At 41.4% G+C, this 15,527-nt stretch overlaps 1 protein-coding gene across 14 annotated transcripts in view; it reads right to left on the bottom strand.

Moving 5' to 3' along the window:
* The window catches only part of fbrsl1 (fibrosin-like 1), a 294,403-nt gene that overhangs the window by 144,948 nt on the left and 133,928 nt on the right, over positions 1-15,527 (bottom strand). For all 14 annotated transcript variants that reach the window (XM_086169947.1, XM_086169952.1, XM_086169939.1 and 11 more), the window contains exon 4: positions 13,702-13,737. In XM_086169947.1, the coding sequence (XP_086026073.1) occupies positions 13,702-13,737 (36 nt within the window). The remainder of the gene's footprint in view (positions 1-13,701; positions 13,738-15,527) is intronic.

Below are 15,527 nucleotides of genomic sequence, written 5' to 3'. Positions count from 1 at the left end.
AGCTGGGCCTGGGAAAATAAATAGGGTAGGATCAGAAGAGGGAGCCATAGTTATGGGGTGAAACAGGAGGGGAGAAGGGTATCCTAACCATCCATCATGCTGGCACTTCAATGATTGTCAAATAAGTAGCCCTGTCCAAACCCATCTTTTATCATTATGTATGAATGAATCTATCTTGGGATCACATCATCCAGCACATGGGAGGGCTCCATCTCATATACATGATAGGGAGACAATATGGAAATTGGATACATGATAGTAGAATAGTTCGTTGGAAGAATTGGATTCACATCCCAGGCTGGGAGAATGGACCGCTATTTGATATGAGCGCTTTGCCAACTCTGTCAGAAAATGTCCAAGCATATTCTCACATTTTCTCTGAACTATATACGATGTATTGTTTTGCCTGCCATTTTGAACTGAATAGTTCCTCGAGTGGCACTAACATATTCCTCCTTCTCAGGGAAAATATTTAATAGAAAGTCTTGGAATCGTTGAACGTAATATTCCCCTGTCTACAATGCTTTTGCAAAGCTGAGAACTTTAATGTAAATAATTCAGCAAAGGTAGGTGAGAATTGTTGGCATGGGATAAAGGAGGTCGTGCTTGAAAATGCTGCTATCATTGCATTCTGAAATTGTCACAGGGCCTTCTAAGAGGCAAATCAAACCCAGTCTAATCTCTGCTAATCATACTCGAGCATGAATGTTTCATTTGGAAATGCCTGGTAACAATTGATAGTTTTTCCTCATTCCAGGGTAACCAAGCTACATTCCACAAACCCATTTGCCTGCAACAAAGTCAAAGTATGATGTACAGACATAAGATAACATGCAGAGCCCAGAATGTGTCAGTAGAAGGAAACAAAATCCACCGTCACAAACGAAACCTTTGTTGACAACGAGGAATATTTCTGATAATTAATTCAGCATGCCAAATTTCAAGATGTGCCAAAAGATGAGGCTATTATAAACAGGAGGAAAACAGCTAAGCAAAAAAACAAAAAAAACAAAAAACAAAACAAAAACAGGGATAACATCAGTGATTGGTCATGATTAACATCAGCCTCCCTACTTGTATCTCAGAAATTTAAATTTCAAGCCTGAGTGATGTACAGACCAACCTAATATTATTATTCAAAACGGTGTATAACCCAACAGCAGGATGATTACATTTGACTTGCAATGATCCCCCCCATCCCTCGGCATGAGAAAACAACAGCTTGGAAAAACTAATAGACATACTCCCCAAAGTAGGTTTGGTGCTCCTGCCTTGCTTTAAATAAATGTCATCATCGCATTTGAAATGTTTTGATTTCTCCTGCATTTAGAAATCAGAGGCAAAAGTCCAAACCATCATACCCTCAACTTTTCGTGGCACGGTTTGGTAGAGGGAAAGATCTTTCGCGTACAGCAGTGTAGAGTGGATCTGAATCCGCTGCACCGCTACCGCTCATATCATTATACTCAGCATCTATCACTCCTACAGCTTTGAACCCTCTTAGAACAGGGAGCTGAAACATTTACAGGAAAACACCTTTAAAAGGATCTGACCCTGTATAATGGAAGGAAAAAAAGATATCCGTGTTGTTTAGGACCCCTAGCACTACACTGGGTTTAGAGACGCGTATGTCTTTGTCTGGTCTTTGTCTCATATAATTATATCAAGTTCATTTGGAGAACAGATGCGAACGGCCGAGGTAAACACGGGACAAGACGACGCTACGGCTCAAATTGCAAGAAAATAGTTTCTGCCTTCATATATATTCAGAGTCAATGGTAGAGAAAAATATAGACATTTGTGTCTGGAAAGTAATAAACACTTTCCTTTGGTGTGGATGGATAGATTTCACAGCATCCTGGACCCATCCATGGATCTATGTGAAAGTCACAGTGCGGTAAACAGTTTCGGGGCAAGGCTGAGATAGCAATCTTCAAGCTCGAGTGGTGATACTTGGCAGAGGAAAAATTATACCTTGGAAACTGAGTACTGCTGATCTAATTAAGAGCTGGCAAAGGTTGTCATCAGGGTCTGACAGATTTCAGCCCTGAGTCTTTTCTGCTTGGAGTGAGCTGCTGCAAGAGTGAGAAACATTGGCATGAGCGAAGAGCGGCACAGAGAGACAAGGAAGCACTATTTCCAATCCAGCATTGCTTCCCCTTCGACACAGCTCGATTTAACCTTGAAGAGTAATCAGATCTGACTCGCTTAAATGTTAGCATTCTTAAATCATCAGAAAGTGCCTCCAAGGAGCCGATAATCACTGTGCCAAATTGCTGCGCTCACTAATTTCATTTCTCCCAAGCATTTGCTTGTAGTTAGTGTCGATTATTCAAGAACAGCCATTTAATGCTGCCAGGTCCCAGGGGTGTTACATTAAAATGTAATAACTTGCAACATAAATGAAAACAAAAACCATTACTTTCTCTCCCTACAACTTTCAGCCCTCCTCCCTTTCCTCCTCAACACCTTACTCCCTGCATCCCTCCTCAATCTCTCTCCACTCCCTCCCTCTATGGTGGGAGAATTTAATTCTCAGTCCATCTGGCAGGCGTAATGAAGGCGGGCCGAGCTTGTGGTGCCCTGCTGCCATGGCTCGGCAGAGCACGAGTTCAGCTGGCAGATTGGGTCGGGATGAGTGGAGGGGAGTCGGGGTACCTGCTGAGTGAGTAAGCCAGCCCAGTTAATCTTCAGTGTGCCCTGGTGTGATCGGGGCCAAGGCCAACCACATGCTGAGGGCAAAGTGTCTGGAGCCTGAAGTGTGGATGGCGGTAGGCAAATGAGTGGAGAGAAAGTCTATCAGTCACCTTATTTTGCTGATTTTGTTTTTCATTTTTATTAAAAAAAAAAAGACCCCACCCTTCAGCATGGAGAACATGCATGTCATAACAATCCAACTGTAAATTAGAAGGTCAAATCTAAGCAAAAATGTCTTCATATGTTATTTTTGTATATAAAATATGTCATATTTTTTATATGCAAAATTAGAATAGGACCCATAGAAAAATTGCAGTAGAAAATACAACTTCCAAGAGTACAAGGGTTTTCTTCTTCTCCTTTCAGCTTTTGCCTTCAGGGGTCGCCACAGCGAGTCAACCTTCTCCATATAACCCTATCCAGTACAAGAGTAACTTTGTGTATTATAGACTAATAGACTAAAAAATGATAGACACTAAAATGGGAAGATTAATTCCAAAGGGAGGGCAAAAGCAGGCCTTGAGACAAAATGCTAATACTGTCTTAAGTGCATAAGGACTTAAATACTCTTAAGTGTACCAAATGATACCCAATAAGTAGCAATTCTAAATATAATGAATTAAAAAAATATATGATAAAATTCAGAATGCAACATTAGTTTGGTTGCATTCTAGATTTCCTTCATTTTTCAGTCTTAAATACATGTTAAAATCTCATCTTTCAGGCCTGTTTTATGATTTTATTAAAGATTACTTCTTCTTCCTCTTCTTCCGGTGTGGGGTGCAAAAAGGAAGCAGAGATTGAAAGCATCTTTTTGGGCCATTTGGGCCATTTTTTCCACTTACCTCTTTTCATCTGTGCTTGGTTTTTTTTTTTTTTTTAGTTCATTTCTGTCTGTTTTTTTTCAGTTTATGTTTGAGATTTTTTGATTGTTTTGTTCAATCGTTTGGTCCTTGAGGTGTGCCTGCACACCTGCCCAGCAGTGCCGGCTAATTGGAGAGATGGTGTCCTCCAAGCCCCCCCCTTCTCTCTGGAACGGAGTACGGGTTATACCGCCTGACAGCACGGTGTCAGTGGAAGATATACCTCTTGCAGTCAGCGAGCAGGTAGGACACGAAAATCTTATGTACGTGTCCAGAATGAACCGAGCTGTGGTTGCCTTCCTGAAGTCAGTAGTGCTCGTCCACCAGTTGACTAGTTGATTGCTAGCAGTGTGGTTATCGGTGATCGGTGCAGGTGTCCCCCCTGTCAGCACCCTCAACGTGGCTCACCAACTCTGGTGTGCCACTGTTCATGCCATACGGTCTGTTGGAAAGTGGACTAAAAAGGTTTGGAAAGTTCACCAGTGGCTTTAAAACTGTGAGCCTGGGGTGCAAGGATCCTAGGCTGAAGCATGTTCAGTCCCTGAGGAGGCAGGTCTTCATGTTTTTGGAGGTGCTGTCACAGATCCTGGAGGTCTCATTCTGGGTGAAGTATGGAGTTGCATATTTGGCCAGCTCAGGGCAGATGAAATGTTTTGAATGTGGAGATGCGGGCAACAAACGAGTTGCTTGTCCGCACAAGAAGCCGGAATCGGAGAGCGATTCGGTTATTGATGGCGAACATATGGGCATAGGTGCTTTTCTCGCTGTGCCACTCCTTTCCTACCCAAAGTGCTTTGTGTCAGATCGCTCCTGCCACGAGTTATGGAATGAGAACATGGACTACAGGTTCTCTTTGCTGACCATGCTGCCAAGAGTTGGGGAGTGGGAGGAGAAAGACAGTCTGCTGTTGACCTTTGCAACGATAAGCTTGAAAGCGTTTCAGACTATGGACAATTTCAGGACGCCTCTCTGACAAGGAGCTGGTGCGCCTTGTGCAAGCAACCACTGGGAAAGTGGGCAGGTGACCTCCTGTGGAGGATTGTGCACGGGGCCATAGCCACGGACATGTGTGAGGCGGAATTTTGGTTGGGGTGACCGAAGACTGTTTGTTTTGTTCACGCCCTGACACATTTCCTCATTTGTTTATTGAATGCGCAGGTTGCAGGGTTTACTTGTGCCCTGAACCGTGCCCTGAAGGGTTTATTTCTTGGTTTGAGGGTTACCTTTACCTTCCATTTATTTGTTTCTGGTCCAAATCATCTTCCTCTAGACCTCCTGCCTGGTAGCACCAACTCCAGCATCCGTCTACCAATAAATCCACGATCCCTCCTCTGTATATGACCCAACCATCTCAGTCAGGCTTCTCCGCCCTTCTCTCCAAAACATCTAACGTGCTGTCCCTTTAATGGACTAATTTCTGATCCCATCCATCCTCGTCATTCCCAAAGAGAACATCAACATCTTCATCTCTGTGACCCCCAGCTCGGCCTCCTGTCTTTTTATCAATGTCACTGTTTCCAAACCATACAGCATCACTGGTCTCACCACTATTTGTACACCTTTCTTTTTGTTCTGGCTCATAGTCCTCTATTGCATAGTACCATGACACTTTTCTCCACCCATTCCAACCTGCTTGAACCTTTTTCTTTACCTCTTTCCAACACTCCATTGCTCTGGACTGTTGACCCTGAGTACTTGCAATCTTCCAACTTCTTGATCTACACTTCCTGTAGCCTAACCGTTCCACCCAAGTTCCTCTCAATCACACGCATATATTCTGTCTTGCTGCGACTAACCTTTATTCCTCTCCTTACCAGAGTATACCTCTACCTCTCAAGAGTTTCCTCAACCTGTTCCCTGCTCTCACTACAAATCACAATGTCATCTGCAAACATCTCACTACAAATGACAAAGTGCAAAGGACATTGTGAATAATTTTGTTTCACAACATCATTACCAGGTATTCTTGTTTTACTGCACTCCTCAAAAAAATAAATAAATAGGAAATACTATTTCAAGCGTATAATTTGTTAAAATTCATTGTCTAGTATTGTTATCAGATTTTCCTACTTCAATTTGAACCATTAGGAAATACGACTGTTTTAACTTTTTGATAAATCATAAATAATCACAGCAAAAAATTTTGTGATTTACTCAGTTATTATTGTTTTTTAATCACTTGTCAGCAGTATTAAAATAACACAGTTCACATTTTAACGTCTGATCTCATCGGGTTTAAGGAACATTAAAACTCATGGTGATATAAAATAGGATAAGATGTCTGATAATGTGAATACTTTTAATCTTGACCTACCTAAAAACAAAATAAGCTATTAACCGGACAACAAATACAGTAAAAAAAAAGGAGATGAGATAAGGATGTAATGCATGATTTGTAATCACTGAAGCAAGTGAAGCTTGCTGTGAAAGAATACCGTCTTTGTGTGTCTGCATATGTGCGTGTGTACACCACACTCCTATGACCTTAATAAGCAAGTCTTTGTTTGCACCTCTGTCAGCATACAAAATGCTATTTGAAAACTTTACAGGAAATCTGTATCTGCACTGATCTGTGTCTCTGTTTACCCGAAAGCTAAAACCACAGCATAGGGGCACATAGAGGCAAGACAAGTCAAACTGAAGGAGAGAGAACAGATCTGGAGAGAGAACATAGTTCACAGAAAAAAAGAACCCCCATCTAAAACTATGTAGTGGGAGGCTAAGCTTACAAAAACAGCAGGTTTAGTCACACACTGCTCTGGACTCTGGAGAAACCACAACACTGTCATTAACAGTTACTCTCCTCATAAACACACCAGCATCAGCTGGAGGTATAATTGCCCCTGCTTCTCCTGTAATCTTATACCTTACCTGCTGTTTCTGTCAGACACCTTCTCCGGAAAGACACAGAGGGGAGGTAGGTTTGTGGGGAATATGTGTTTGTAGGTATCTGCGTGTGTGTGATGCAGGTGGAGGAAGTGTAGGTGTTGCTTGTGTATTGTCAGATACAAAGTAAGGAAGGAAAAGAGAACGGTGCACCGAGAGAAGGAAAAAGAGATAACACATGTCAAAAATATCAAACGAGTCTGTGTTGCTCACTGAAATCCCAGGAGCAAGGCTCATGGGCTCTGGTGGAAGGAAATCTTGTACTTTTACATCGAGTGATTAGAAGTGAAGTAGCGAAATATGACCTACTTCGTAAAACTCAATTGAACAGGTTTATTAAAAACGCACCGATGCTGTTGATGTCAGAGAGGAAAGTTGAATCTTTACCCTTAATAGATTCATGTAAACCTCAGATACTGGGGAAAAATAATATATTAAATAAATAAATAGCTAGGGTGTCGAACGTGAATACCGAAAGAAAACAATTCATGACCTCTCATAGTCAAACAAGGAAGCGGAACCATCCTTCAGGCTTTGCAGCCAAAAAGTAAAGATAAATGCAAAGGAAGGTATGAATTAAACATCATCTGACACCTCCTAAAGGATGCAGGTGGAGGTTTTAGTACCTTTAAAATTAACCTAAGAAGTGTGGCTGTAGGTGTGAATGGGGAAAGGAGAACAGAAGCAGGAGCGGGATACCCAGTTCTCAAATCTGTAACTGATAAAGTCAATGCGTTTTTTTTTTCCCTCCACCCTATTATAATGTCACACTAGAAATCCATAGAGGCCATGAAAAACGAGCATTTTAGCTCTGCTATAGAAATGGGCCTGCCTCTGGCACTTTTTAATTTCAGGCTTTGTTTGTGCAGTGTAGGGGAGCTCTTCTGGGTTTGCAGGAGACCCGCAGGCCTTTTGTCTCATCAGTAGAGGTGATTTCTGCCTGGTGCCTGCAGCGATCTGTTGGCATACGCTTTTTGTTTTACTTCCTCTAGCAAGAATTGGGCACAGGTCGCACATTTCGTGCAACACATTCGGGTAAATTTTTTTCTCTGCAACAAAAGTTAGTACAGAGAAGCGGAGGCTGAATATACGTTTAACTCTCAAAGTTGGAGAAATCTATCATAGAGGTAAAACCAACAATAAAGAGGGAGACGTGCAGGGAGCGAAGAGCCTTTGTCTTAAAATTGACTCTTTGCAAGGAAAATTTTAATGACCGCTTTAACACTCATGGTACTTAATTAATAAGTTATAGTGTGATAAATTATTATGACTTAATATTTTCCCCCCAGTGTATTATCAAGAGGAGTAGAGAGGACAGTGAGGGAGTCAGATAGAAGGACACTGGAAGAGACAGAGGTACACCGTAGCTCCGTCTGCATGGACAGACAATGTATAACAGTACCATAAACAGACGAATGCATTTGGCTTCATATGGTAATGTGAAGTAGTCTTTCACTGTAATCTATGGGTTGAGTTAAAATGTTTGCGTTAAAGGGTTTGATGGACAATATGCTATTGATTTATAACATATGAGCCTGTCAAAACAATACTAGCTGTGTCCAAGAATTTTTTTTTTTTTTTTTTTCATTTTCTTTCATTTTGGTAGCATGCCTTCATTAGATAACCTTAGCGGTTCGTGAGACGATTGCACCTCTTTGGATGTCTCATCCCACAATCCACAGGAGGCCATCTCTCCCTCCTGCCTACTCCTGGTGGGCTGCCATGGTATTCGTTCCCCATTCCCAGATAGATGTTTGTAATTGGAGCTCTAATTTATGATCGGGCCTTGGTGCAGGATAATGATATGGAGCATTGTAATTTGCTGATGCAAATTGTACGTTCTAATGGGAAGCCATAAAAGCCCCGGCAATCTCGGAGACTTGCCAAACACCCTGAGCGTTCATTACAGCCCTCATTAAAACATCCACATCGGCATTGGGAGCTCTTACAAATGGAAGGAGCATGTAATTGCTGCTTGATTGTGGTATATGTAACATATGATAAAGCGGAATTACCACTTTATTTGTCTACAGTGTCCGTGAAACTTAATGGGGAGATAGCTTGCAGTAAACAAATCCTTGGAGCATTGTCTGATTGTTATGTTATAGGGGTTTTTGTTTAAAGTGGGGTAAATGTGAGTTAGGGGACGGTGTATTCAGGACAAACTAACGGCGATGATATTCAAAACTAGGCTTATGGGGGTAAAACTAATGCTTTTACCCATGAGAGCCTGTATTTAATTTGGACTAAATCCAACATGGCTAATAGCACGGAGGTTCGTGTGGAAATACATTCACTGGATTTAATAGGAGAAAAGATCGGTATTGTTCTTTTTCATTACCAAGCACCAAAGTCATCACCATACATTTGGTGTAAGGGTGGTGAAACTAGATTGGAAAATGTTCAAATGAACCACTGAAGGCATTTTAGTGAAAAAAAAACATTTTGTACTAATGCCATTCTGGCCTTTGGAGTATGCTTCTAGCTATTTCCAATCGTCCAATCGATCTCAATTCAGTCCTAACGAAAGGGGCAAGTGGAACGCGGTGAAGCTGAACGTCCTACCTCTTAAGCAGCCTTGAAAGCAATGCCAAGAGGCAAAAGCAATTAAGAGTTCATTTAGAGCAACTCAACTATGCTGGTGCTGTTTTTCAGAGGCCTGGTCAACAGTAATTCACAGTGTCGCCTTTTATTCAAATGACCTCTCCCAGAGTTTCCTTTGCATTTGTGCCCTTCTAATGCATCTCCATTAGAACAAAACCTGAGCTGCATTACTGAAAATGAAGTTTCTCTCCTTGACTCTGAATGATAGCAGACCTTCGCTACCAGAGCTGTGTGTGCTCAGTCACTGGAAAAGGATTTTCAGCTATACCATTCAACCGGGGCCCAAGACGCCTGAAGCCTTTATCTGCAGACCCGTTGATTGATGTGTTGTGGGCCCTGCTGTGGTTAACAGCAATTTTTATCTGTTGCTAGCGGCAACAGCCCAGGTCCCTGATGTGCAGAGAGCAGTGGGGCCCAGGATCTAAAGCTGGACCGCACACAGGGATAAACAAATGGTTTTTCAAGGCAGACAGCCCTCATAGAGAGGCCCCTGACAGACCGTGCCCCACCCCAAGGCCAAGACAATGTCAGGGCCCAGGCCCACTCGTGCTGGCTCTTGGTTTCCTTCACTAATTTTCACCATGTGACGGCCCGGCGGTATAGAGACACCTGCATACCCCAGTGACCACTAAGCAGAGTAACAGAGACGGAATCACACGCAAAGGAAGTTGAAACATTTCATGCAGGAGGCAAAGACGCAAATAGTTTCTGTTCAAAGTATTCAGTTTGTCCTTCATACAGAATTAGAGGGTAATATTACAAAAGCCCAACATATTCTACATTGTTTTAAAGTTTTATCCTTTTCTTTCAATAGATGTGTTTAAAATCTAATCCAATTAATTTGACTTATCTTATCTGGTATGGTGTTCTTTTTCTCTAAAATGAAGCATGAGCCTTTGAGTGACTGAATGAATTAATGATATTATCTCTACTTGATCATGTCCGGTGAAAAGGGCTGCATGTATCTCTCCTGATTTTAAAGTCTTAAATAAAAATTAATAAATACAGAGGACGTTTTTAAAGAAAGCACTGATGACTCTGAGCCTGCTGTATTTAGAATTTAACATGATTACAAGTGCAAAGAAATGAACAATGGGTGTGTCTGTGAGCTCCAAGCACTCTTACTCATCCCAAGTCTGTCTGTTCAGGATTTATTTCCTGACATCACAAAGATAAACTGTCTTAAACAGACTAGTCAGAGATTATAGTGTCAGGGAAAAAGCTCTGTGTTTTTACTGTGCATGAAATCATGAACCATAGCCTGGCCTTGGGAGGTTCCAAAAGATGTGAATTGGGACGCTGAATCACATCATCTGGAAGGAAAGGTTTGGTGTGTTGTCTTTTTCACTTAGCTAAAACATGATCTCCTGCTTCTACAGTATATCCCGCCCATGGGTAGAAAAAGGATGGACAGATAGCTGCAGTGAGATTTTTTTTTCACACTTTCTCTGTCTCTTGTAGCTCGTATCTCCGAGACACAGAGGAGGATGTTGGTTTCTTTATCAAGCAACCCCTGAGAGGATGATAAATCGCCAGAGCCTGGGCCCATCTTCGCAGGAACAACAAGCAGGTAGCAGAGCAGGAAACAAGGTACAGATATTGTCTCCCAAACAAAGCCAAGGCTATAATGAAGCCTGCACAAAGCAGACAGTCAGCCTGATAAACAATTCCATATCCAGTCCTCCACACTGAGTGAGATAGCCAGTCACTCCTTCTGCTACATATCGCTGCAGGACTCAACGGTCTAGAGATTAGCTGCCTCTCATGGGGTAAGCGGATGGGGAAATGTTGTCAGGTTCTAGCAATATCATCCCCTGGAAAGTGATGAAGTAACGGGAGGTCGGTCAAAGTTATGATAGACTGTACTGCAAGATTAACTTGTTAAGTATACTTGGTTTTGATTGATATTTTATTTTGACTGAATTATGTATAACTTAGTTTTCCATTTCAGATCAATTTCTATTTCATTAATGTAACGAACATAAAGAAAGACCATACAACAACCGAAAAAAGAATCAACTAAATATGTCATCAATGAAAGCCATTAAATCTGTGCTTAATGAAACAGAACCTACTTAACAAAATATTTTATTGTGACCATAGCCATCATATTTGAGTTTACATGGTGTATATACAGTATATAGGTACGGTTAGAGGGCACAATGGGCTTAGTGATGTATCTATGAGAAAAAAGTCAATGTCAGTTATTTTCAGTGTTGCCCTGATGCATGCCAGCCTAATTTATCAATAAAGCTGTATTTTACAGAATTATATCAAGATTTTTTTAATGTGAAACAAAAGATGCTTAATCTTATACTTTCCCCGACCCTGCACAAACAGTGATCACTTATGCAACACTGTGTGCTATAAAGTGCATACTCAAAGACGACAATTACTAAATTGTACATTTAACTAGAATGCTTTGAGCAAATTTGCTGATGAATTTTTAAAATATTTATCCTCTTGCGTAATTCCGGCTGATGTAAAGAGTGTACGTTTGATTATGAATAGAACTTGGTAATTTACTGATTTATTACTTAACTGGAGTTTACGTTCAAGGACAATGCTTGACAATGCTTGAATGGATGAAAACTGATTTTTAAACATTTTTTAAACAAAGGACTGGGCCGAGTGGGCCAGAAGCACGTGACTGAAGATGTAATGGCAATTATCATGATAACAAGACACTTTTCCTGCAGAATTATGGAGTAAAAATACTCAAATTCTTGTACGAACCTTATTAAGGAGCCAAGCCTGGCAGGCAACAAAAGGAAGGAGACGCATAGAAACATAAACACGCTGTGGCTGTATCTTCCCATTATCTCCCCGTTGGGAGAGATTGCCATTTCTACCTCTTAGTGCCTTGTGACAGATAACTGGCCTCCATCCACCAGCTTGATATCTTTGATTGTTTGTGAAGAGGCAGAGCAGTAGATGGCGATCGGTGCCATGGGCGATCCAGCACATAGCACCGTGCATGCTACTGGCCACTGGTGATGCTGCCTCCACCTCCATGCTTGCCTCACTGACCCTCCCACGCCACCTTTCCACCTCACAAATGGCCCTCCACCCACATTCACAGCCTCTCTCCTCCTTTAGTCATAACACACTATCTTGCCTCTGGCTTTTTCCTAGACCAATTCCTCCTCCCGTACCCGCTCTGCTTCTGCCTCGAGGTTCCCTGGAGCCCCCCGACCCCACAACCTATGCCACCCCCCCTCAAAACCATCATACTGTAAAGCCTGAAGCACTTACAGATAAGGAACCCCAAGAAATCAAGCGGGCTCAGCAGCGGAGCAGATTGCGAGTCAGAGCTCAGTACCCAGGAGATGCCCAGAGGCTGCACACACTGCAGATAGCACCACTGGATAGCCAGCAAGCGGAGCCTGACAACTCGAAACTTCCTGCCCTTCTTACTGGACGATCCTTTGCTTGCAAAATGCCCCTGCCTGCACACCACCACCACCCACCAAGCCCCCCTTTCCATTTTTGCCCTTGCTCTGTGACTCCCCCTCCTTCCTGCTTTCAGATAAAGAGAAAGTCTTGCTCCCTGCCGACTCAAACTGACAGCTTGAGCCAAAGGCCTCCATGTGCTTTTTGGGAAGGTCTTGCTTGTTTTTATCCTTCTGTGAATATACAACCACTGGGGAAAAGGAATGTGACATGTTCTATTAAAACAAAATTTTCAAAAAAGATAACTCGAAGATCAATGTCTTTTGAAGTTAAGCTTTGTTCGTCGCTTTAACTACGGTCCTTTGAGGCAGATTAACGTTGACAAACCATTTATAGTTGTTTTGTTTGCCTAGATGATTGCTCGCAAACTGCGACGAGAACTGCCATATGCCACTCATCAGCGAAAAGTAGCAGACTTTAAAAGAATGTTCCTCTTATGAGTTACCCTTTAAGCAGAGGACATAAAGGATGACCGCTGTCTCTATAACACAGAGGCTACACATATCGTTGAAACAATGGGAGAGGTAGAGAACAAATTTACTGGTCCTAGATGCATTAGGTTGAGGCAACAAAAGCTGTCAAGGGCTAAAAATAGTCCAGATATGACAACATCTGAGCCAGAGTATATTTAAAAGGATTGGCTTGATGGTTTCCAAGACATTAGAAAATATTGTTTGCAGACACATTTACCTTGGAAAACTTTCCCAAGTTGTATAAAAAAAGAAATCGGCCTGCCTCCTCTTAATGCAGAAGTTGGTTGTCTGCAACAGGATGTGTTTATTTAACACTGAACTTTCTGAGGGTTGTGTATGCATATCTGATTTGAAGTCGGGGAGATTTTTTTTTCCAATTTTATACACAGACCTTTAATAGGCTTTCAGACATATTGTAAGAGTTCTGAGTAAAAGAATCCTACATTGCCAGTCACTAGAGAGAGACATAAAACTCTGACAGCAGGAATACAGCACCGGCAAATGGCCAAGATCGATGCCAATAAAACGAGACTCTTCACCAAGGTACCACAGGACACCTTCCTGCAATTTAATCAGTCAGTCAGCCAGAATTAATGCTCCTAATATCATGATTTCTCCATTACTCTATTTAACATAATTAAAATGTAGAGCAGTGGGGCCATAAAGCGGGTCGTTGGAGATTGTAATTCCGCCGTAAAGCTATGAAGCATGAAAATGTCACTTACCGAGTAGCCACGGCCTGACAGCGAGTGAGTGGAACTCTGTAGGGAAAGAGAGGAGAACAAGGATGACCTTTAAAGAGCATTTTGCTCGCTGACACAGACATGATGAAGCAGTGCCGCTTTAATATCAATATTCACGTTAACCTTTACCCACCCTGCCATGTGCCCTACACCCGCACACCCCTCCCATACATTCCGGCTTCACCATGGGTTTCCACAGAAACCCATGGTTTTCTAAACAGAAACCCTCCGCTGCTGCTGAGGCACCAAATTTAAGCTATCTTCAAAACAAGCTGAAAAGCCTTCATCATTTGGTCCAGTTATTGATAAAATGCTGTACTTTACATCTGGCAAAATGGATTAGAAACACCGCTAAATGTTGCTGAACATAAAAGCCTTTCAAAGATGATTAATGACTGATGGTGCTAATCTTAAATTGGATATTAGAGTGGAAATGATTGGAATTCATCACTTAAATTGGTGGTAACTGATATTTACACTATTTTTCCCATTTATAAGGCTCGGTGTAAAGTAGTTCAAGAGTACTTTTTTAAGCTTCAGAACCTAAATAGAAAATGTAATTGCAGAACATGCATTAATCCTCGTAGGGAATCTCAATGAGAAGTACACGAGTCAAAGGTTACGACTCATGCACTGTAGACTTCATATGAAGTTAAGATAAACAAATTAGGAGCACCATTCTGTGTAACCCTACATATTACATAATCACAGCTTTCAATCCTCCAAATCTTAATTGGCTATATCTAAGCCTCTAAAATATTGCTATTCAGTCTAATGAATGGGCATTAAAAAACTGACAGCTGAGTGCATGTTTTTTTTCAAAAGCAAATAATGACTTAATAGTGGAATTCACCTGGGGCCCATTGATATGACTGCAATATGGTCGAATCTATCAAATGAACCATCAGATAAAATATGAGTATGACTGAATCCTCATGGCTTTTATATTTGACAGCTTGTCACAATGACTGAAATTGATGCTACACTATATTTTGAAAAAAACAATGGTTCTGATTGGTTGTTGTGGGGGACAGTATTACATCAAGTATGTGAAAATATTTGCATGGAAAATGATCACTGAAGGCATAGCATGGGGGTGTATATCTTATATACAACATGGGATAACAGCACAATGGACCCTGGATCGATCGAACCCCACAGGGGGCCTTTCTGTGCAGAGGTTATCCTTGTGTCTACATAAGTTTCCTCTGGGTTCTCTGGTCTCCTCCCACAATCCAAAAACATGCAGAAGGTTAACTGTAGACCATAAATTACTTAGAAGTGTGAATGATAGAGTGAATGGTTGTCGCAATATGTGGCCCTGTGATCGACAGGCAACCAGTCCAGGGTGTACGGTGCCTCTCGCTCAATGACAGCTGGGATAGGCTCCAGTATCCCCGTGAACCTCAGGGCAGGATACGTGGTAGATAATGAATGAACGAGCAACTTATTATCAGTATCTTGCCAATAAAGTTATATATTTGCATGACTGAAACTTACTTTTTTTCACTATTACAAATAGTGGTTGTGCATAACCCTAAAGATGGTTCTAAATGTTGTTTGTGGCCAAAAAATATATTTCAGAACACATTCATTTGGTAAGTTGAGAGTTCAAGATATGCAATGAATCAAAAAAAAAAAAATTCAAAAAGTCAAAAATAAATAAGGTAAGTAATCATAACCTACTGAAAATGATTTGAAAACTGGATAGAATTGTAACTGTAAATTAGAAAATATGCCTGTTATTATTGAATACATATATAACTCTATGGGACAATTTCAATCTATATTGTTCATCACAAACAGAC

This window comes from Fistularia commersonii, chromosome 22 (genome assembly GCF_037954325.1).
Source record: "Fistularia commersonii isolate RoL2024-O1a breed Wild chromosome 22, RoL_Fcom_v1.0, whole genome shotgun sequence".
In the NCBI taxonomy this organism is placed as follows: domain Eukaryota; kingdom Metazoa; phylum Chordata; class Actinopteri; order Syngnathiformes; family Fistulariidae; genus Fistularia; species Fistularia commersonii.
The sequence above is the reverse complement of the archived record's forward strand: the minus strand, read 5'-3'. Positions and strand labels throughout refer to the sequence as shown.